Source organism: Eubalaena glacialis, chromosome 3, assembly GCF_028564815.1.
Source record: "Eubalaena glacialis isolate mEubGla1 chromosome 3, mEubGla1.1.hap2.+ XY, whole genome shotgun sequence".
Taxonomy (NCBI): Eukaryota; Metazoa; Chordata; class Mammalia; order Artiodactyla; family Balaenidae; genus Eubalaena; species Eubalaena glacialis.
This window is the reverse complement of record NC_083718.1, coordinates 85,829,613-85,853,519: the sequence shown is the minus strand read 5'-3', so window position 1 is coordinate 85,853,519 and position 23,907 is coordinate 85,829,613. Positions and strand designations below refer to the sequence as shown.

The 23,907-nt window shown below is 49.6% G+C and overlaps 2 protein-coding genes across 3 annotated transcripts; both read left to right on the top strand.

Annotated features, from left to right (window-relative positions):
• The first annotated feature begins 76 nt into the window (after positions 1-76).
• ECM1 (extracellular matrix protein 1) lies at positions 77-5,901 on the top strand. 2 transcript variants are annotated; one of them, XM_061186048.1, is made up of 10 exons: positions 78-307; positions 1,478-1,540; positions 1,621-1,722; positions 1,828-1,905; positions 2,000-2,080; positions 3,200-3,522; positions 3,791-4,165; positions 4,680-4,900; positions 5,069-5,156; positions 5,584-5,901. In XM_061186048.1, the coding sequence occupies exons 1-10, from the start codon at positions 238-240 to the stop codon at positions 5,800-5,802; spliced, it is 1,620 nt and encodes a 539-aa protein (XP_061042031.1). In that variant the 5' UTR covers positions 78-237; the 3' UTR covers positions 5,803-5,901. The 2 variants fall into 2 exon arrangements, with proteins under 2 accessions (XP_061042032.1, XP_061042031.1); XM_061186049.1 differs by lacking the exon at positions 5,069-5,156 and having other exon boundaries at positions 77-307; positions 5,584-5,741.
• A 9,986-nt stretch (positions 5,902-15,887) lies between these two features.
• LOC133088211 (serine/threonine-protein phosphatase 6 regulatory subunit 2-like) lies at positions 15,888-18,853 on the top strand. Its single transcript, XM_061186046.1, is given in 5 exon segments — positions 15,888-16,087; positions 16,090-17,418; positions 17,421-18,242; positions 18,245-18,466; positions 18,552-18,853. Coding segments are annotated over 5 exon segments (2,814 nt in total). The 5' UTR covers positions 15,888-15,948.
• The last annotated feature ends 5,054 nt before the right edge of the window (positions 18,854-23,907 follow it).

Sequence of the window (23,907 nt, the reverse complement as noted above, 5' to 3'; positions counted from 1 at the left end):
GGTGTGTGGGAGGAGTGTCTGCCAGAGGAGGAGCAGCTGGGACTGAGTCACGGCAGGAAGCTGAGGAGGGCGGTAGCTATCCCCAGATAGACTATAAAGAGGAGAAGGAACCAGCCCTGAAGTTCACAACAGCAGTAACAGCAACTGGAGAAGCAAGCTCCCAGCAGCGCAGCCCTTCAAATCGGATCTGCCTGAGAGGACCTACTTGGGTGGCCGCCAACCAGTCCTTGCCCCAGGATGGGGACCACATCCAGAGCAGCCTTGGTCTTGGCCTGTTTAGCTGTTGCTTCTGTAGCCTCTAAGGGAGGTGAGTTGGGGTCGGAGCCAGCACTTGGAAAGGGGGCCTGGCCAGCATGGGCCTGGGGCCTGGGTCCAGCCATCCCGGATGGCTCATCACCAGCAAAAGGGTGCCCCATTTGGCTGCCTGTTTCTGAGCAGGCCTGTGGTGGGCCTAGGCACTGGAGCTTTCAACCAGGGAGGGGAGCAGGGGTACAGAAGGAAAGGGGTTCCTAGAGATTGCTGCCAGGAAACACATATTGGAGTCAAAACGGACAACTGCGGGGGTGGATGGATTCACAGAGTGAGGGGCCTGATGTATACGTGGCACCTATTAGCCAGAAGTGAGAAGAAGAGGAGCTCCCAGGCTGCTCAAAACCAGTTTACTGACCCAGAGAGCCTTGACTGACTCCCTACCTGGTTAGGAGAAGAGAGGGCATCATCCATCTACAGGGGACCAGGCACAGCCACTCTCTAGCTCACACACACATTATCTGCTTAGATACCAAACAAAATGTTACTGTGGGAAACTGTTGCAAGAGTGTCATAGATCTAATCTATCTGGAAGGCCCTGTCTTGTTCTTCCCAGGTCCTGGTCTTTTGTGACTGGCGATCAGCTACAGGTGATTCCTTTCCCTGTGGCTGTGGGGTGAGTTGCCTCAGGAGTCCTGAACCATCCCAGTTTCCCAGGTCCTAAATTGAGACCTGAACTAAGGGGGATCTGAGACTAGCTGAAGGGGAGGCACTTCAACTTCTGTGTGGGCTCCTTACCAGAAGGCCCAAAGATGTTTAAAGGGCCTGTGGTAGGCAGGAGGGTGGAGGAGATGGGCAGGTGAGGCTCCAGCCAGTTCAAGGTCTGGACTGTGGAGAGAGCCCAGAAGCTGTAAGGGAAAGACACTGACACAAGATTAAGGCCTTCCTTCCCAGCCCCATGTGTCACACTCCCTTTAGGCCTGGACTTGGGAGACCCAAGGCTTTGAGCGTGGTAGAAGTGAGGCTGTCAGATTATCACACCCAATCGGTCTTGATCAGGTGTGTTTGGGGGGTGGCTTAGGGGACGTGGGGCAGGAGCAGTACAGAGAGGCTTCTGGTGTCTTGGTCATCTTTTCTAAGCTCTTAACCTCTACTGCCTCCCCTTCCCATGCTCAGGGCCAGGAAAGGGCCCCTCAAAACCACCCCTGACTCACCCTTCCTCTTCCAGACATCAAGGCTTCAGGGCAGAGCGAGCTGGGGCCAGTGCACCTCACCCACCCCCTTCAAGAAGGTAAGAGTTTGGGGGAGTGGCATGGGATTGGGGCTCCAGGAGGAAATGTAGGCTCTGACCATCTCCCTTCTTGCTGGTAGTTGGCTATGCTGCACCCCCTTCCCCACCTCTGACCAGAGCTCTCCCCATGGATCACCCTGACACCTCTCAGCATAGCCCTCACTTTGAAGGACAGAGTGAAGGTAAGTCTCAGTTGCACCTCTAGGTTTCTAGTCTGACTTACTTCCTGATCTTCAGAATGGGAGGGGAAGAAGGAGTGGGCTACTTACACAGTCCGCTTTCTGTAGTACAGCCATCTCCATCTCAGAAAGCCATCCCTGTCCAAGAGGAGCTGCCCCCTCCCCGACTCCCTGTGGAGAAGAAAGGTGAGTGCTTGCCCTTTCCCTCACTCCCACCCACTGCATCTGGCTGACATCAGCCTGATCCTTGCTCTTTTGTGTCCTCACCCCTATCTTGCAGGGGATCCGCCTCTCCCTCAAGAGGCCGTCCCCCTCCAAGAAGAGCTATTCCCTCCCCAGGTCCCTATTGAACAGAAGGAAGGTAAGTGACTCCTTCCCCTCTTTACCCTCCTGCCTACCCGTGGCTGACAGCATGGGCTTTGGGGCTTCTGCCACTTCCTAGCTGTGTAATAACCTTGGGTAAGTTACCTCTCCAAGCCTTAGTTTCTTTATTTGTAAAATTGGGGAAATAATACCTATTTTATAAAATTATAAGATTACATGACACAAAAGTAGCATTTATTTTCACTTCTCTATTGAGTTACTTTTTTTTTTAAAGCATATGCTATTTCTTTCTTTTTTTTTAAATTTTATTGATTGATTTTGGGCTGCGTTGGGTCTTTGTTGCGGCACACAGGATCTTTGTTGAGGCATGCGGGATCTTTCGTGACGGCGTGCAGGTTTCTCTCTAGTTGTGGCATGCAGGTTGTTTTCTCTGTTCTAGTTGTGGCGCATAGGCTCCAGGGCACATGGGCTCTGTAGTTGTGGCACGCGGGTTCCAGAATGCGTGGGCTCTCTCGTTGAGGCGTGCGAGCTCAGTAGTTGTGGCGTGCAGGTTTAGTTGCCCTGTGGCATGTGGGATCTTAGTTCCCTGACCAGGGATCGAACCCGCATCCCCTACATTGGAAGGCGGATTCTTTACCACTGGACCACCAGGAACGTCCCTCTATTGAGTTACTTTTTATGAATGGGAACTGGCCTGTCTTCTAGAGATGCCCGTCCCAACATGAATGTTTTTTACGCATCTCTTTCTACCCCAGTAGACCCATCTTTCCTTTATCAAGAGATGACCTTCCAATCTAAGCAGAGAGAGAGTGAGTGACAGCTTTAGTCTGTCCATCCCCCAGCTTTAATGCTCAGACCCTGGTCGGGGTAGTGGGGTGGGGGAGCAGGTATTCTGAGCCTTGGGAAGCAGCACAGGGAGCAGGCGTGATTCGGGGTCAGGGAGCTATAAGGGTGACACCTTTCATGACTCAGGTCTCTTTTCCTTTTGGTCAGTCATTCTGAAGTTAAGAGCCACGAATTCATTTGTCCCCTTTTCCTCTATATCCTCCCAACACTTTCTCCTCAACCCCAACTTCTTTCAATCCTCCCAACTCAATCCAGCCTTTCTCTATCCCTCTGCATGTTCCCCCTTCCCACTCTGTTCTCCCCATTCTAGAAAAGCTGGCTCGCTTCATGGACCACAGCCCCCCAGAGCCTGAGTCTTGGAATCCAGCCCAGCACTGCCAACAGGGCCGATACCAAGGTGGCTGGGGCCACCGGCTGGATGGCTTCCCCCCTGGGCGGCCTTCTCCGGACAATCTGAACCAGATCTGCTTTCCTAATCGTCAGCATGTGGTGTACGGCCCTTGGAACCTGCCACAGACTGGCTTTTCCCACCTTGTTCGTCAGGGTGAGACCCTCAATTTGCTGGAGACTGGATATTCCCGCTGCTGCCGCTGTCACAGCTACACAAACCGCTTGGACTGTGCAAAAGTCATGGTAAGGGTTGGGCTCTTGATCCTGGGGATGTCCTTTAACCCCCAGACAGTATGTGTGTGTTTCAAGGACTAGAGGCGTAGGCCTGGGTATGCAGGAACCTCAGGTCCCTTTCATTGGCCCTACCTTGGGCCTCCTCATTGTGCCAGAAGAGCAGAGGACAGCCTCTGCTTCTTTATTATCTGCATACCCAGGGTCCTTTTTGGAGCCTGGGAGGAAAACAGGTATGTGGAGAGTGGGCTACCAGGCTGATCTACTCCTCTTGCTCTAGTGGGAGGATGCAGTGACCCGGTTCTGTGAGGCTGAGTTTTCTGTCAAGACCCGAGCCCATTGGTGCTGCAAACGTCGGGGGGAGGCTCGATTCTCCTGCTTCCAAGACGAAGCTCCCCGGCCACACTACCAGCTCCAGGCCTGCCCCAGCCACCAGCCTGGTATTTCCTTGGGTCCTAAGCTGCCTTTTCCCCCTGGGCTACCCACACTGGACAATATCAAGAACATCTGCCACCTAAGACGCTTCCGCTCTGTGCCACGCAACCTCCCAGCTACTGACCCCATCCAAAGGCAGCTGCAGGCTCTGACCCGGCTGGAGGGGGAGTTCCAGCACTGCTGCCAGCAGGGGAACAACCACACCTGTACATGGAAGGCCGTAAGTGGGCATCCCAGCATCCTGAGAGCCTGTCTGCCTGCCCACCTGTTTCTGACCTCTGATCCCACCAGCCTATTCATCATCCATGTACCTACCCCCTGTGAGCATGTCTGCCCATTCATCTGCTTGTGAATGTCCGTCCATCCACTGTGTTCTTCATCTGAGTCTGTTCATCGTGCACCTTCATTCTGCACTCCTGGCCTCGTCCACCCAATCCCCTACACATATACCTGTCTGCCATCCATCTGTCCAGCTCTGGCCTCACCCGACCCTCTCTGTCTACCGTTCCAGCACATCTCCTGTGGCCAGCTCCGAACCTCATCTGTTCTTCTCCCCTTCCACCTTCCCGATCCCATACATCCACAGCTGCCTCCTTGCCCTCTGGTTCTTTGCCCTTCCCTTTTGGCACCTGGGGCTGAGAGTCCCTCATCTCATAGCGTAGGGCAGTGAGGGAAGCAGTGGGTCAGGAGGGCCAAGTGTCCAGGCTTCTGATTTTCCTTTTTCTGGCCCACAGTGGGAGGATACCCTTGATAGCTACTGTGATCAGGAAAAGGCTACAAATACCCACCACTACTCGTGTTGCCACTACGCTCCTAGACCTGCCCGAGATGAGTGCTTTGCCCGGCAGGCTCCCTATCCCAACTATGACCGGGACATCTTGACCCTGGACCTCAGCCGAATTACCCCCAACTTCATGAGTCATCTCTGTGGAAATCAAAGAGTTCTCACCAAGCAGTGAGTCTTGCCCAGTTCTTCCCCAACTCTTTTCCCTTCTCCAAAACCTCCCTTTTGGGGCACCCTCTGGGGCACTCTTGGGAAGAGCAAAATCATGGTCTGCAAGCACCATTTTGATGCCTGGAGACACCCAAAGACCTGACCCCTACCCGTTTCCCACCAACATAGTAAGCAGATTCCTGGGCTGATCCAGAACGTGACTGCCCGCTGCTGTGACCTGCCGTTTCCAGAGCAGGCCTGCTGTGCTGAGGAGGAAGTGAGTGTGAGGGCAGGGGGTCATAGTCTCCAGAGGAATGCAGAGGAGGGGAGTGAGAGGGGTGGAACTGCAGGATACCCCTTCTTTTAGTACCTCAAACCAGCCCACAGAAATAATGAGGACTACTGGGGAGATCTTTTTTCTTGGTTCCAGGAGTCTTCACTCCTGACCTGACCTGCTCCCCATCTCTAAGTGCCTATTATGCCTTCTCTGGGCCTCTAGCTTCTGGCATTTCCAGATGTTCACATCTGTCCATCACAAGGAGTCTAGCTGTGGAAGGCAGCCTTGTACTCTCTCTGAGCCCCAGAAGGGATCTAGGGAGAGAGCAGTAGAAGCTGAGGGAAGGGGGACTTTGGACATCCAAGTAACCAGGCCTGACCTCTGACAACCCTCCTCCCCTATCATGTCTGCTTTACTCCTTCATCAGAAAGCCGCCTTTATTGATGACCTGTGTGGTCCCCGACGTAACTTCTGGCAAGACTCTGCCTTCTGCTGTAAACTGAGTCCTGGGGATGAACAGATCAACTGCTTCAACACTAATTATCTGAGGAATGTGGCTCTAGTGGCTGGAGACATTAGGGATGCCAAGGACCAGGGGGAGCAGGGCCCAACTCAGGGCCCCACCCCTGAGCCCAAGGAAGAGTGAGTCACCCCAGAGCCTTGGAGGATCAGATTGGGGGACCCCACCCCACCCCACCCCACCCTCCTGGAATACTCATTACAGTAAACACCTCTTGGATTTGGCCTCATCGTGTCTGTTGTCTCACACAAACACACCCTCCTAAGCCTGCCCGATTTTCTTCAGTGTCTGGCCCCTGAGGCCTACTACCCCACCCCCACTAACTGAGCAGAAGTCTTTCCACAGGCTTTGTTGGGACCAAAACTAAATGGTTTAACTTCAGTATTTGTCATTGAATTTATTCACACGTTTAAAAGGAATGTCACTTTGTTAGTTGGCTATCAGGATTCAGAAGTGGAAAAGATATGATTCATGTCTTTGTTGAGCCCCCAAAATGCACAGCCCTGCCTGACATTTTTTAATCTTCACTTTTGATCCTTGGAGTCCATGTGTTTATTCATTCAGTATACATTGATTGAACTCCTGTCGATGTGCACTGTGCTAGACTGCAGGATACACATTCGGAAAACACACAGTTCCTTCCTTCAGGTTGCTCACATTCCAGGAACCTAGCAGGTGTGATTAGTGTTGTGGTACAGGGCTGCCAGAGTGCCAGTATGCTCGGAGCAGTTGATAACCGGGCCAGAGCTGGGAGTAGGGCCGGGGGCAGTAGGGGTGCACCAGGGAAGGCCTCTGCAGGGGTGAGGTCAGAGCTTCTCCAGGAGAAGTAGAGGGTACAAGGGGCAAGTACGGACCAGGCGAAGGGGCAACTCATGCAGAAGCACAAAGGCTGAAAGGACCTGACTGGTGGTGGTTCCTCCCAGATGAGGCTGGAAAGATGAGCAGGAGCTCATCACGAATGACTCATCTGCCCGGCTTAAAGGGCATCTTGGCACCTCTGCCTGCTAGGGCACCGGCGGTTTCAAGCAGAATATGTGTTCAGATTTGCCTTTTACGATGTCTAGTCGGCAGCCAGCCAGGCAGGAACCTGGGAGGCCAGTTTGGACAGTGTCGTGCCAATGCCTGAGGGGAGGGCGCCGTAGCACCCAGACCGGAGCTAGACCACAGGGTGGCGGGACCCTGTGGCCCTTCGAGGTTGACCACAGGAAACCGGAGCCTCCAGGCTGGAGCTGAAAGAACTGGAATGAAGGCTTAGTCCCGTGGGAATGAGTCCTCTGTGATTCTGCTGCGTGCACAACTCTCCAGAAAGCAGGACGTCCCCGGCCCAGCTTATGGAGGAAGAGGGTGAAACAGGGACTGCCGTCCTTCCCCAGCCGGGGACTAGATGAGCCCCAGCAGCTCTAAAACTGACACCCGCCGTTCCCTCCGCTCCTCCACCGCCTTTTATTTATTTACTTACACTTTGCCCGCATAGCAGTTTTTAACCCATCAGCGTCTTAGCAGCTCCTTCGCCTGTCCGTCAGCACGGGGGCCAATGGGCGGGCGAAAGACACTCCGTGCCCCGCCCCTGCGACGGCAACCCGGCCAGCGCGGGCCTGCGCGGGCCTGCGCGGGCCTGCGCGACCCCGGCCGCGCGCTCGGGGAGCGCTGTCAGAGGGCGTCAGCTTGTATGTGCGGACGTCTGGACCATTTCTGGTCGCCTCTGGGCGCCAGGGACCGGGCTGGCAGAGGCAGGGCGCCCTCTTTCCCCCACCCCGTCCGCTCGTCCGCCCTTGGTGTACGGGTCCAAACCAGCTCGCGGGGCGGAGCCCCGGCCGGTGGAGGGACGGGCGGGCAGCTCCGCCGGCAGAGGCACCACTAACGGGCTCTGTCCCTCCAGGAGCTTCCCGGAGATGCTTTCGTACTGCATTTGCAAAGCGCCCCGCCAAGTCTGGAGAGGGAGTCCGAGACGAGTTGGACCACAGTCCCAGCCCCGAGGAGTTTACAGTCTACCGGGGAGGAGAGGAAGGAAACCAGGAAAGCAGTAGTAAGCAGCTATCATGAAAAAAATATCAAGTGCTAAATAGATATAAGCATCAAGAACTGAGAGTTAAAAGAAGTAATTATCTGTAGGAATCGGAGTACTGTTAAATGGAGGAGGTGGCTTTCCACAGAGCCCCGAAGCATGGATAGGATTGCTGTTAGAACACGTGGTGAACGTGTTAACATTTATGGCAATTCGTTGTATAGAAAAACTTAAAATATATTAAATTCTATACAGTGCTGTATGTCAATTATATCTCAATAAAACTGGAAGAAAAAAATAAGTAAAATAAAATGTACTAAGTTCAGATAAAGGAGTCAGAGACCCTAACTACTTGGAGGGGCCGGGGAATGCTTTATGGAGGAATGCAAGCTTGAGTAGGATTTTGCTGGAAGGGAAAGGGAGGATGAACAAAGCACTGGGTGTATGCAAAGTTCAGCTAAAGGAAACAGAGTATATGTTTTTGTTAAACAGAGTGCTAAGTATTCTGGCTATAAAGAATATTAAAAAATCGTCCTCAAGGATTTTTAGCTCTATGGAGACTTGAATATCTAATGATAGATATTCTCAGGATTCTTTGGGAGCCACCTAGCCTGGCTTTCAGGTAGGTCTTCTGGAGGAGGAAATAAAGCAGGAAGTGTGGTTGGTATATTTGAAGAGCCACTAAGTAGTAAAAATAGTGTGGGGGAGTAGCTAGGCATGAGGTTGGAAATTTCAGACTTTCTGGAAGATCTTGAAGCACGATAGAAGTCACGCCAACTTGGGGATAAGCACCTATAAAGGGTTGTAAAAAAAAAGTGATGTGAACAAATTTATTTTTTAAAAAGATAAATTAGATGGACAGACAAGTGGATAGGAGTAGATGAGCTGGAGAGAGGGTGGAGACCCGAACCTGTTCAGAGGTTGAAATTGTAATTCTTCAATATTAATAAAATTGAGAAACTCTGATATCCAGAACTTTGTTAATGGTAGAGAGGATGAAAAGGGAGGGGACATCTTTTAAAGACATTTAGGAGATGGGATTGACAGAACCTGTTTGCTACAGGAGATGTCTAGGAAGACTCCCAAGTTTGAGGTTTGGGTCAGGATATGCAGGACGAGGAGCAAGTTTTACAGGAGGATGATAAGAGTTCAGTTTTGGAGTCCTCAGTAGTTAGTGTCCTTAGTGAAAAGCACCTTCAGGAGGAAGATGTCAAAAGCCAAATTCTAGGGAACTGATTGTGAATGGGAGGTGAAAAAGAGGAGGCAGCATGTGTAGCCTGCTCTTTGAATGTCCTTCTAGACACGGCACTTGGAAGTCCCTTAGATAGCACAAATTCAGCTTGTTCAAAAATGAATTCCTCTGGGTATATGGGGAGATGTGAAAAAGAAAATGTAGCAAGAAGTGACCTGTAGAATCTAGGTGGTGGGCATATGGGTGTTCACTATTCAATCTGTCAACCTTTTTCTGCATTTTTGACATGAGCTCATCATCTCTACCCTCCAACTATCCCTACCCCTGTGAACCCCATCTCAATAAACAGAACCACCATCTACTCATTTAGGCAACAGACGTGGGAATGTCATTTAATTAGTCCCTCTCCTTCTCCCTTCTATTCCAGTCAGTCACCAAATCTCCTAAATCTCTCTTACATCCAGCAACAATGGAGTTGCACCTTATACCAAGGTTAAGTTCTAAAGTCAGTACATAAGACAAAAGTTACATAGTCAACATAACCTTTGGAAATCCCTTAAATCACTCATAAAATACAGCAGTCATGGGACTTCCCTGGCGGTCTAGTGGTTAAGACTTGGCAATTCCACTGCAGGGGGCACGGGTTGAATCCCTGGTCAGGGAACTAAGATCCCTCATGCCGCACCGTGGGGCCAAAAGTTAAAAAAAAAAAAAAAAAAAAATACAGCAGCCATGGTTTTGTGTGCACAACTCTGTAAACAAAATGTATGTGCAAGCATGTATGTATAAGCCTGGTATAGTAATATACAGTATATAATAGGGTATACAATATAACATTAAAGTATTTTCAACTACATACAAAAATGAGATAGCGCTCCAGCTGCAGGACACGTGGAAGCTCAGAGCCTGAGGCCAACGCTGCCAGGACCTCAGGGGGAGAGGAGGGGCTCTGCCCTTGTCTTTCAATAAACCTGTTGATCTTAAAAAAAAAAAAAAAAAAAGTGAGATAGTGCTGCATATAGTTGTTAAATGTACACAGGGCACAAGGATGCTGCATTTCTCACCTCTTCACTGCCTGTACCCTAGTCCAAGCTTCCATCAACCCTCGGGATTATTGAAACAGCTTCCCAACTAGCCTCCTGGCTCCTTCTCCTGAGCCTGTCCAATCCATGCCCTACACTCCAGGCAGATTGACCTGCTAACTGATTTGAGCAGGTCACTTTGCTGCTTTAAAACCCCTCAGTGACATCCCACTGGTCCCTTAGGACAAGGTTTAAAACACCCCCATATGGCTGCCCCAGCCTTCCGCCATCTGGCCTCTGCCCAGTCTCTGGACTTCATGTCACACACACCTCTTTCCTCTTGTTCTCTAAGCCCTGTCAGAATTGGGCTTTCTGTTCCTCAGGTTCACCATACTCTTTTGTGCTTCACGGACTTTCCCATGCTGCTCTGTCCGCAAAGAACTCTCTTACCCCCCTCTGCTCAAATGGTTAACAAACACTTCTTATCTACTCAACGAACCATCCACCTCAACCCCCCAATACTTTGTTCTTGCGAAATTTTATTATTTTAAACTTTTTAATTTATTTTTATTTTTTGGCCGCGCAGCATGTGGGATCCCCGACCAGGGATCGGACTTGTGTCCCCTGCATTGGAAGCACGGAGTCTTAACTGCTGGACTGCCAGGGAAGTCCCCTTGCTGAATTTTAAATTAAAAAAAAAAAACATTGTGAAAAATAATCCACATATTTAAAATGCACTAAACATAAGTATATTTCAATGGATTATTATAAAATGAAACCCCCCTGCAACAACAACCCAGGTCAAGAAAAAGGACATTGCCTTCACCCCAGAAATCCCCCATAATACTGCTTGCTGGTCATAGACTCCTTCAACCCTCACAAAGTAACCACTGTCCTACTGTCCTGATATTTATCGTAACCATTTACTTGCTTTTTCTTTATTGTTTTACCACCTAAATATGAATCCTAAAAACAATCATTTAGGTTTTCAAAAACGCTTTATTGAGATATAATTCACGTACCATACAATTCACCCATTTAAAGTGTACAATGCAATGGTTTTCAATATATTCCATTATTAACTTTTTAAGATTGTGGTAAAATATATAGAACATAAAATTTGTCATTTTAACCATTTTTGAGTGTACAATTCAGTGCCATTAATTACGTTTACAATGTTGTGCAAACATCACTACTATATAATTTCCAAAACATTTTTGTCACCCCAAATAGAAACGCTACAACCATTAAGCAATTACGCCCCATTTCCACCTCTCCCCAGCCCCTGGTAACTTTTTTTTTTACTTAATTAATTAATTTGTGGCTGCATTGGGTCTTTGTTGCTGTGCGCGGGCTTTCTCTAGTTGCGGTGAGCGGGGGCTACTCTTCATTGCACTGCACGGGCTTCTCATTGCGGTGACTTCTCTTGTTGTGGAGCACGGGCTCTAGGTGTGCAGGCTTCAGTAGTTGTGGCGTGCGGGCTCAGTAGTTGTGGCTCATGGGCTCTAGAGCACAGACTCAGTAGTTGTGGCTCACGGGCTTAGTTGCTCCGCAGCATGTGGGATCTTCCCGGACCAGGGCTCAAACCCGTGTCACCTGCATTGGCAGGCGGATTCTTAACCAGTGCACCATCAGGGAAGTCCCCCTGGTAATTTCTAATCCACTTTCTGTCTCTATGAATTTGCCTATTCTAGGAATCTCATGTACACTATTTGTAGGTACTTCTTTTTTTGGCTGCATTGGGTCTTTGTTGCTGCTCACGGGCTTTCTCTAGTTGCGGCGAGCAGGGGCTACTCTTCGTTGCGGTGCACGGGCTCTAGGCGCACGGCCTTCAGTAGTTGCAGCGCATGAGCTCAGTAGCTGTGGCTCACGGGCTCTAGAACGCAGGCTCAGTAGTTGTGGTGCACGGGCTTAGCTGCTCCGCGGCATGTGGGATCTTCCCAGGCCAGGTCTTGAACCCATGTTCCCTGCATTGGCAGGCGGATTCTTAACCACTGCCCCACCAGGGAAGTCCCCCATTCATATGTTGATGAACACTTCAGTTGTTTCCATCTTTTGGCTATTGTGAATAATGCACAATCATTTAATTTTGCCCATTTTTGAATTTTATGAGAATGGAACGGGACAGAATATATTCTTTGTTATGTCTGGCTTTTAAAGCATGCATTCGGGGCTTCCCTGGTGGCTCAGTGGTTGAGAATCGCCTGCCAACGCAGAGGACACGGGTTCGATCCCTGGTCCGGGAAGATCCCACATGTTGCGGAGCAGCTAAGCCCGAGCACCACAACTACTGAGCCTGCGCTCTAGAGCCCGTGAGCCACAACTACTGAGCCCGCGTGCCGCAACTACTGAAGCCCATGCACCTAGAGCTCGTGCTCCACAACGAGAGAAGCCACCGCAATGAGAAGCCCACGCAGTGCAACAAAGAGTAGCCCCCTCTTGCTGCAACTAGAGAAAGGCCGCGCGCAGCAACGAAGACCCAACACAGCCAAAAATAAATAAATAAAATAAATAAATTCATTTTAAAAAATAAAAATAAAGCATGCATTCATGTTATTTCATATACCTGTAGTTTATTCATTTTCATATAGATTTCCATTTTAGAAATATACCACAACTTACCCATTCTACTGTTGAAGGATATTTGGATTGCTTCCAGTTTTAGGCTATTTCAAATATGCTACTATAAAAATGGTGCATATTGTATGCATTTTTGTTGAATATACAGCTAGGAGTTGAATTGCTGGGTCATAGAAGCTGTTCAACCTGACTAGATAATGCCACAGTGGTTGTACTAATTTTTACTCCCACCAACAGGGTATGAGTGTTTCCCTTGTTCCATATCCTCACCAACTCTTAAGGTTGTCTGTCTGTTTAGCCATTCTGATGAATTTATGTTGATATCTCAGTGCAGGTGTAATCTGCATCTCCATGACTCTAAATGAGGTTGAACACGTTTTTATATGTTGATTGGCCATTTGGATATCCTCTGTCAGATGCCTGCTCAAGTCTCTCGCATATTTTTCTATTAGACTTTTCCTTATTGGTTTGTAGTTCTTTATTCTGGATATTAACTCTTTGGCATGTAATATGTTGGAAATTTGTTCACTCTCTTAATAGTGTCTTTGATGAAAAGATGTTCTTAAATTTAATGTAATTGTTAATATGTTTAGTGCTTTTTCCATCTGTTTTAAGAAATCTCCTACCCCCAGATCACAAAGATCCTCTCTTTTTCTTTTCTTTTCTTTTCTTTTTTATTTATTTATTTTTGGCTGCATTGGGTTTTCGTTGCTGCGCGTGAGTTGCGGTGAGCGGGGGCTACTCTTCGCTGCGGTGTGCGGACTTCTCATTGCGGTGGCTTCTCTTGTTGCGGATCACGGCTTCTAGGCGCAGGGACTTCAGTAGTTGTGGCACGCAGGCGCTAGAGCGCAGGCTCAGTAGTTGTGGCACACGAGCTTAGTTGCTCCGTGGCATGTGGGATCTTCCCAGACCAGGGATCGAACCCGTGTCCCCTGCATTGGCAGGCGGATTCCTAACCACTGCACCACCAGGTAAGCCCCAATCCTCTCTTATTTTATCTTGTGAAAAGTATTATTGTTTGGCCTATCTCATTTAAGACTGGTATCCACCAGGAGATGATGTTTGTTTATACTGGGGTCATGATTCATATTTTATTCCATTTGGAGATTGTTATCCCAGCACCATTTGTTGAAAAGACTGCTGTTTTCCCACTGCTCTGCAGAGCCACATTTGTCATAAATCAAGTGTCCATATGTGCATGGGTTTCTTTCTGGACCTTCTGTTCTATTATTTGTTCATCTTTGCACAATACTACACAGTCTGTAGCTTTATAACAAATTTTGATATCTATAGGGCAAGTCCCTCCCACTTTGTTCTTTTTTAAGAGTGTCTTGACTGCTGTTTAATGATCAGTCACAAATTTGTACAGATTCTTTTATGTAAGTATTGAAAATAGAAGAGCCATGTTGTGTTTTCTGAACAGTTATTACAGTGACTTTCCGGTTTAGTAGTTGGCCATGCTATCCAGTACAGTAGCTGCCAGTCACTCGTGGGTCTCAAGCACTGGAAATGTGGCTAGCCTGAAGTGCAATGTCCTGGTGTAAAAAAACACCAGATTTCAAAGACTCAGCATGAAAAAAAGAATGCAAGCTATCTCACTAATAGTTTTTCTTTTGATTACATGTTGACATGATCTTTTGGGTATATTGGGTTAAATGAATATATTATTAAAATTAATTTTACCTGTCTCATTTTACTTTTTCTTAATGTGACTACTAAAAAATTTAAAATTACATACGTGGCTTGTCTCACACTATATTTCTTTTTATTTATTTATTTATTTTTAACTTTTGGCCACATGGTGTGGCATGTGGTATCTTAGTTCCCCGACCAGAGATTTAACCTGTGCCCCCTGCATTGGGAGTGTGGAGTATTAACCACTGGACCACCAGGGACGTCCCACACACTATATTATATTTTTATTGGACAATATCCAGGGGGGCTGACAAGTGGCCCCCCAAAATATCCAGGTCCTAATCTCTGGAACCTGTGAATGTTACCTTAAATGGCCAAAGGGACTTTGCAGATGTGACTTAGGGTATGGACCTTTAGATGGGGCGATTATCTTGGATTCTCTGGGCAGACCCTACATGTAATTACAAAGGTCCTCATAAGAAGGAGGCAGAGTGAGATGACAACAAAAGAGAAGGACTTCAACTATGGAAGCAGAGATTGGAGTGATTCATGTAGGCGGCTACCAGAAACTGGAAGAAAAAAGCAAAAGATTCTTTCCTGGGCCCTCCAAAAGGCTGCTTCAGGAGCCTTGCTAACACCTTGATTTTAGCTCTGTAAGACTCTGGCTTCCAGACTGCTGGAATTCTGGCCTCTGGAACTGTAAGAGAATAACTTTCTGTTGTAAACCACTAAATTTGTGGTAATTTGTAACAGCAGCCATAGGAAACTAATACAGACAATGTGCTTCTAAAATTATTTTTAATTTTAATATTATACACACCATATATTCAATAAAAATTTCTAGGCTTTCATAGCACATATCAAAGTTATTAGGAAAAACTAGACTGCACTACCAAAGATGTCAAGGATAGCACATGATTCTGAAAGGGAGATCCAAGACCATAGTATACTTGTGTGTAAGAGGCAATTCTACTTAACAGCATGCGCGCGCCCGGCCGCCGCCGCCGCCGCCGCCGCCGCCGCCGCCATTTTGGACCGGCCGGAGCACCGCCCACGGCCCAAGCCGGTCCCGAGCCGCAGGTCCCGAGCCGCAGGTCCCGAGCCGCAGGTCCCGAGCCGCAGGTCCCGAGCCGCCGGCCCGCCGCGCTGAGTCTGCGGGCGCCGTGTCCGTGGGCGCATCGCCCGGCCGGGCCCATGTGCGCGCGGCCCGGCCCAGGCCGCCCGCGCCCTGGCCTTCACCCGGGCCTCCGAGGAGCCGCCGCGACGCCCGGCACGCGGGGCAGGTGAAGAGATTATAAAAATAGTGAATGAAAAAAATGTTTCTTAAAGTTGCATATACTCCAAGAGAATATCCCAAATGTTTTTATATTTTGCCTAAATACAAAATTTAAACAAGAAGTTTCCACAGAAGTCAGGACCTCTGAGGAGAAAGTGTGCCAGGCCCTGTTCTGGGCTTCTCATCGGGTAGCTCAGTTCATCCTCACAGCAGCTCTATGCGGAGGGTGCTCCTTGTCCCCAGTTTACAGGGCTCTGTTCATGGAACTGCATGATCACACGGACAACATTTCTCTTTGGAAGCTGCCTTCTGTCTGATGGTTATACTAACCAGAAAAAGTAAATGAAGAGGCAGAACTTGAAGTTCCTCTCATTTGGCTGTTGGATAAGAGTCTAGAAGATGCTGCTTCCTAGTAATCTCGGCAGCTGCTTCCCCTGCCTGAACACCTCCTTCATGACATGCAGATTGTTTCGTGGAATCTCTCCAGTCTCATAGAAGGACAGCCACTCCTCAACTTGTTCTCGAAGCTTCTCCCCAAATACACTGCTCTGTGGCCATCACCATGTTCTGGAAGTTTGACTTGAACACCACATCCCACATCGACAAGCTGCTGGATAAGGAGGACGTGACGCTGCGAGAGTTAATGGACGAAGATGACATCTTGTAGGAGTGCAAGGCCCAGAACCGGAAGCTGCTGGACTTCTGTGCAGGCAGCGGAGCATGGAGGAGCTGGTGAGCCTCGTCACACAGGACCCGGCCCTGGACATGGAAGAGAAGGTCCACTTCAAGTACCCAAATACAGCCTGTGAGCTGCTGCCGTGTGACGTGCCGCAGATCAGCGACTGGCTGGGAGGGGATGAGACTTTGCTCAACCTTCTTTACGACTTCTTGAACCGTGAGCCGCCCCTCAGTCCTCTCCTCGCCAGTTTTTTCAGCAAGACCATTGGCAGTCTCGTTGCAAGAAGAACTGAACAGGTGATTGTGTTCTTGAGGAAGAAGGACAAGTTCCTCAGCCTGGTATTGAAACACATCGGCACCTCGGCCCTCATGGACCTGCTGCTGCACCTGGTCAGCTGCGTAGAGCCCGCCGGGCTCTGGCAGGAGGTCCTGCACTGGCTTAATGAAGAGAAGATCATCCAGAGACTCGAGGAATTGATCCATGTGAGTCAGGATGAAGATAGGCAGTCCAACGCTTCTCAGGCGCTCTGCGACATCGTCAGGCTGGGCAGGGAGCAGGGCAGCCAGCTGCAGGAGGCTCCGGAGCCAGACCCCCTCCTCACGGTGCTGGAGTCGCAGGACTGCATGCAGCAGCTGCTGAAGAACATGTCTGATGGAGCCCAGACTGAGCTCTGCCTCGTCAGTGGGACCCAGGTGTTACTGACCTTGCTTAAGCCCAGGAGGGCGGGGATGGAGGGCTTGCTGGAATCCTGCTCCCCGGGACTGGACAGGCTGTGTGCCATCGGCTCCGGCATCCTGCGTGGCATCGAGCCATGGCTGAAGAACTTCCACCAGCTTCTGCTCAGCCCGCCAAAGAAAACAGCGATCCTGACCACCATCGGCGTGCTGGAGGAGCCCCTGGGTAAAGCCCGCCTGCACGGAGCCCACCTCGTGGCCGCTGTGCTGCACACGGACATGCCCAGCACCAACCAGGAGCTCTGCCGGCTCAACACCATGGGCTTGCTGCTGGACCTGTTTGTTAAGTACTCCTGGAATAACTTCCTGCACTTCCAAGTGGAGCTGTGCATGGCCGCCATCCTGTCCCATTCTGCCCGGGAGGACAGGGCCGTGGCCAGTGGACCTGAGGATGGAGTGGGGCCTCCACCCTCCATCGGGGACCCAGAGACCCCCCAGCCTGCCGCCGGCCGCCCCGAGAGCACGATGGTGACCCACCTGTTCCAGAAGTGTTGCCTGGTCCAGAGGATCCTGGAGGCCTGGGAAGCCAATGACCACACACAGGCAGCGGGTGGCATGAGGCACGGGAACATGGGCCACCTCACCCAGATCGCCAACACGGTGGTGCAGAACCTGGAGGGGTCCCCATGCAGACCCAGGTCAGCGAGGTCATCCGAGGGCTCCCCTGGGACTGCCGCGGGCGCTGGGAGAGCTTTGTGGAGGAGACGCTGATGGAGGCCAACTGCAGGAACACAGTGGACCTGGTTAGCACCCACCATCTTCACCCCTCAAGTGAGGAAGAGGATGTGGAGGGCGTTTTCCCTGATGAGCTGTGCCTCCAGCAGGCTTTCTCCGAGTACCAGATCCAGCAGATGACGGCCACCTTCGTGGACCAGTTTGGCTTCAGCAACGAGGAGTTTGCCGAGCAGGACAACAGCGTCAACGCCCCATTTGACAGGATTGTGGAGATCAACTTCAGCATCGACAGCCCCGGTGCCGCTCTGTTTGAGGCCTGCTGCAGTGACCACATCCAGCCCTTCGACAAGGACGACGACCTCGGAGAGGATGAGGAGGCACACCGTGTGGCCCAAGTGACCAGAGCCAGGTTCGGGGGCCCTCATGCTTCAGAGAGCTGCCGGAAGGACGGCCCGGAGCGCCGAGGCCAGGGCGGGGAGGAGAGCTCGGGAGCAGACGGGGACATGGCTCGGGTGGGCGCCCCTCGGGCTGCCACCCAGAAGGAAGGTCCTCGTGTTGAGGGTGGCTCAGAAGCAGGTGCCCCGTAGACGGTGTTTGATGAGCCGGAGAATTCCATGGCCTCGAGCCCAGCCCTCGCAGTGGCGATGGGCGTGGGTTCCAGTGTGTGGGCGGCCAGCTCCCCCAGTGCCTTGGCTCCAGAGGAGAAAGGCTGGGCTGAGTTCGCTGACTTCCAGCCTTTCTGCTGCCCTGAGTCGGGGCCCAGGTGCAGCTCCCCGTGGACAGAGGTCATGGTGATGCCCAGGGTGGCCTGAACCAGGGCCCAGAGAGAACCCTCGGCCCAGCCACTCTGGGTGCCTGGAACGCATGTGTTACCAGGAAGGCACCCCTGGTGGCCTCCAAGAGCCGTGAGGACAAGCAGATGGTGGCTGTTGCCTCAGAGGCCGTTAGTGTGGGTCCCGGTCGGGAGGCCACCCCCCCCGCCGCCCGTGTCAGTCCCCAGGTGTGGGCGGGAGTGTTGTGGACAGACGTGGCCTGCGAGGTGTTCAGGGAAGGGCCCTGGGCCCGTGTGGCTCACAGAGTGGGCTGAGTGCGCCACCAGCACGCCTCCAGACTTGGCCTCCCTTGCGCCTGTGGAAGTGACCTCTGCCCCGGTCGTGGCCATCCTTCCCGAGGCTGCCATGGCGGCCACCACAGTACCGAGCAACGCCGGCCCCTCCCTGGCCACCCTGGCAGTCTCTCCTGTGCTGGCCGTGGCCATCACCACTGCAGCCCCAGCTGGCCCAGCTGTCTCCACGGCGGCCGCCCTAGGGACGGTGACAAAGGACAGGCAGACTGATGGGCCGCCGCCTGCAGGAGCCTCCTTAAATGGCCTCGTGTGATGCTGCTGCCGCCACCCAGCTTTGGCGCCCCAGCCAAGAAAACTACCTGGTGACGCAGTTCGTCTTTTTAAATTAAATTTAATTTAATTTAAAAATAAATGCTGCATTGGTAAAGCTGGCTGTTGGAACCAGTCGGGCGGCCCAGCCTGCATTTCTCCTGCCTGACTCCGGGTGGGCCTCAAGGGTCCAGCCCCACGCACAGCAATAAGGCCTCAGACCGGGTCTCTGCCTGCGGGGGCCGTGACTCCAGACGCCGCGAGGACCAAGGGCTGGTCTGGGAGCCACAGGCTCTGAGCCTGTTTTTATCCATTATTTAACAAACGCAGATAGAGCCACATGTTTGCACTTTTTATCCAGCACAGGAGAGGGTCTCCGAGGCTCTGGGGACAAATGTGGGTCTGGAGCTGGGCTGGCCAGACAGGGTTTTAGCTGCCTGGTGGCCCTGGGAGCTGGTCTTGAGCCAGGCTGCAAACCTGACTGACTTAAAAATAAAACGAGCCCCCCGCAGCCTGGCAGGGTGTCCCAGGCTTCCCGCCGCAGTGGGCAGTGGGGGCGCCTGGCAGGAGCTGGCCACGGGCTGCAGGATGGGGTGCGGAGGGCCCAGCAGTGCCTGGGGGTGGGGGGCTAACCCTGCACCTGCCGTGGAGGGCGGGGCCGAGCTGCCCTGGGGGTGTGCAGAGTTATCTCATGTTACTGTTCTGATAATGTGACAGGGCACCCAGATCCCACAACTCCCAATAAAAGTTGTTATTCTCACCGAAAAAAACATAATGAAAAAAAAAGAACAGCATGGTGTATATCCAGAAGAGAATAGCCAAACTCTTACACCTCAATACTAAGAAAACAAACAATCCAATCAAACTATGGGCAAAAGATTTGAATAGACATTTCACATACATAGGAAGATACAAAAATTGTTAATAAGCATATGACAAGATGCTCAATATCATTCGTGATTAGGGACATGCAAATCAGAACCACAATGAGGTACCATTTCACACCCACTAAAATGGCTATAATCAAAATGACAGAGACTTCCCTGGTGGTGCAGTGGTTAAGAATCTGCCTGCCATTGCAGGGGACACTGGTTCGATCCCTGGTCCAGGAAGATCCCACATGCCGCGGAGCAACTAAGCCCGTGTGCCACAACTACTGAGCCTGCGTTCTAGAGCCCGAGTGCCACAACTACTGAAGCCCTTGTGCCTAGAGCCTGTGCTGTGCAACAAGAGAAGCCACCGCAATGAGAAGCCCGCGTACCGCAACGAAGAGTAACCCCTGCTCGCCGCAGCTAGAGAAAGCCCGTGCGCAGCAACGAAGACCCAACACAGCCATAAATAAATAAATAAATTCATTAAAAAAAAAAAAAGACAGAAGGACTTCCCTGGTGGTCCAGTGGTTAAGACTCCGCGCTTCCACTGCAGGGAGCAGGGGTTTGACCCCTGGTCGGGGAACTAAGATCCCTCGTGCCCGCGTGTCGGCCAAAGAAAACAAATACCAAAACAAAAGACAGATAAAAACAAATGTTGGCAAGGTTGTGGAAAAACAGGAAGCCTTAGACATTCCTGGTGGGAATAAAAAATGGTACAGTCACTTCAGAAAACTGGAAGTTTCTCAAAAGGTTGAAATATATTTACCATATGACCCAGCAATTCCACTCTTTGGTGTCTTCCCAAGAGCTATGAAAACATATATACCCACATAAGGACTTGCACACAAATGTTCCTAGCAATATTATTCCATAATATAATAGCCAAAAAGGAAACCAAATTGGAAACATCCTAAATGTCCATCAACTGGAGAATGGATAGATAAAATCTGTTACGTCCATACAATGGAATACAATTCAACAATTAAAAGGAACAAAATACATGTTATGGCATGGATGAACATCAAAAAGCATGCTCAGTGAAAGAAGTCAAACACAAGAGACCTCATATTGTATGATTCTATGTATAGGAACTATCCAGAGAAGGCAAAGCTATAGAGACAAAGAGTAGATTAGTGTTTGCCTGGGTTAGGAGAGGGAGAACAGGATTAAGAGTAAATGTGCCATGAGGGATCCTATTAAAGTGCTGAAAATAAAATTTTTTTTGGCTACACCACACGGCTTGTGGGATCTTAGTTCCCCAACCAAGGGTTGAACCCAGGCCCTCAGCAGTGAAAGCACAGAGTCCTAACCACTGGACCACCAGGGAATTCCCGAAAATATTTTTACACTGATTTATGGTGGTGGTTACACAACTTGGTAAACTTTTTAAAATGTCATTGAATTGTACACTTGAAAAAGGTGAATTAAATGATATGCAGAATAGGCTTTAATAAAGTTGTTTTTTTAATTTATTTTTAATTAATTAATTTATTTATTTATTTTGGCTGCATTGGGTCTTCGTTGTGGCGCGTGGGCTTCTCATTGCGGTGGCTCCTTGTTGCGGAGCACGGGCTCTAGGCACGGGAGCTTCAGTAGTTGCAGCACGCCGGCTCAGCAGTTGTGGCATGCAGGCCCTAGAGAGTGCGGGCTTCAGTAGTTGTGGCTCGCGGGCTCTAGAGCGCAGGCTCAATAGTTGTGGCACACGGGCTTAGTTGCTCTGCGGCATATGGGATCTTCCCAGACCAGGGCTTGAACCTGTGTCCCCTGCATTGGCAGGTGGATTCTTAACCATTGCACCACCAAGGAAGTCTCTAAAGTTATTTTTTTAAACATGGGTATAGAAGATAGACCATTTAAAACACTTAAGACATGTTAAATACATAATTATGATTCCAAATTGCCATTGATTTATGCTTTGTATTTCACCAAAATTTATTTATCCATTATAGAAACTCCTCCCCTTCCCTGCCTATGGAATGTTAAGTTTGCACTCAAGGTGATATAAGTCTCCCTTAATTTGATATGCCACTAATTTATGGTTGTGCAGAAATATCAACAGCCTCATTTAAAACACACACACTTGCATTTACATTTATCTAAATTTGTAAAAAATAATGAGGTGAGGTAGAATTTCCTCCCTCTTGAAAATTTGTTTTTAGCTACTAAAAAACCTAATGTTTCCAGGGCTACTGAAAATATACATTTACAAAGTCATTTACAAACTATTTTGAGGGTTAGTATCAATACAAGGACCACTGATAAACCTGATGTAAAATGTCCCAGACGTGACTTCCTGTCTTCTCTGCACCCAAGGCTGCACCAAAACACTCCTCGTTTTCTCTAGTAAGTCTTCCTCTCTTCCTCCTCCTCCTCCCTTTTCTTTGAGGTATTCTTTACATACCATTCTTGGTTTGGTTTTTTTTTTTTTCTTATTTAACTCTCTCTTTTGCTTTTCCTCGTTTTTTATATTGTTTAGACTTTTAAAAAAAAATCTGGAGATTTATCCTTTCCTGTCTCTTTTGATTGGCTTCAACTTTTTCAAGGCAACCTTGTACATCTGCCGTGGATTCTAACTCCCCTTCGGTGGAACTGGCAGTGGAACTGGCTTGTGAACTGCAGGATGTGGTCTTAGGCGCTGGCATCCCAGAGGTGACTGTGGGAGGGAAAGAAGATGTGCCTTAACTGTAGAGTCTTTGGGATTTTCTATGCACACAATCACAACCACTATGAGTATCAGTAGTTTTGTTTCTTCCTTCTAATCCTCTTGTCTTTTATTTCTTTTTCTTTTTTACTCCCCTGGATAGACTTCGAAGGAACACTGATGGGAAGCAGAGATTGAGGGCATCCTGACCTTGTGTGGTTCTTGATTGTGGCAGGCAGCCTCCAGGATGGTCCCCACTGACCCTTGCCTACTGGTGTTCACACCCTTGTGTAGTCCCTCTCTCATGTTGTTTATGTGACCAATCAAGCATGGCAGAAGTGATGGTATGTCACTTCTGAGGCTAGGAAGTGAAAGATACAGTGGCATCTGCCTATTATCTATGGTACCTATTGTTCTATTTTTTTTTTTTTAGATTTTATTTATTATTTATTTATTTTATTTATTTTTGGCTGTGTCGGGTCTTAGTTGCAGTGCATGGGCTCTTTGTTGTGGCACGCGGGCGTCTCTCTAGTTATGGCATGCGGGTTTTTCTCTTCTTTAGTTGTGGCGCGCAGGTTCCAGGCGTTGTGGCGCGTGGGCTCTGTAGTTTGCGGCACACGGGCTCTAGTTGAGGCGCGTGAGCTCAATAGTTACGGCACGCAGGCTTAGTTGCCCCGCGGCACGTGGAATCTTAGTTCCCTAGCCAGGGATGGAACCCACGTCCCCTGCATTGTAAGGCAGATTCTTTACCACTGGACGACCAGGGAAGTCCCCCTATTGTTCTTCTTTATGCTGTTTTATACCCTTGGGTTATATCTGTGTGCTGGACATTGTTTTTGAGAAATTATTTATAGAAATTCCTTGAGGCTCAAGATAATATCTCCACTAAACAGAACTTATTTTGCCAGCTCCTGAGGGCACTAGCAATCTGGAACCACATAAGTCTGAAATTTTCACCCTAGCCCCTTGAGGCTGCCAGTACTGCAGCTCAGCCTTTTCCAAAACAAGAACCCCAAGGCATAAGCAGCCTTTAGGGAAGGTTTCACTTCACTTTCTCATGCTCTTCAGTATCTCAGCATCTCAATTCAGCAATTCTTCAAATCTCCTTATTTCTCCGATGCTTTTAAGATGACTTTTTAAAGTTTTTGTTTTGTTTTGTTTTGTTTTTATTGGTATGAGGGTTTGTCTGAACTATCTAGGCTTCCATATCCAGAACTGGTGGTCCCTTTGACCCTCATTTGAGGGATCCAATAGGCAGCAATATCTTCAGCAATGTCTTCACTGTGCTATAGGATGAATCATAACTGGGCTAGGTCAATCATGGTAACCCCCTTCTTCTATGCCTGAGGTGGGCATATGACCCACTTCTGAGGGAAAAAAAAGACACAAGAGGAAAATTCCTGAGAACTTGTGGATGAGTTTTTGTGCCCTTTTAAAAGAGAGCTGATCGGGAACCAGAGCCCTTTCTCTTTTTTGTGCTTTGGGGTGATGTTATGGAAGGAAGTCACACTTGAGTCTGTGGCACCCCTCTTACGACTGAGGGAA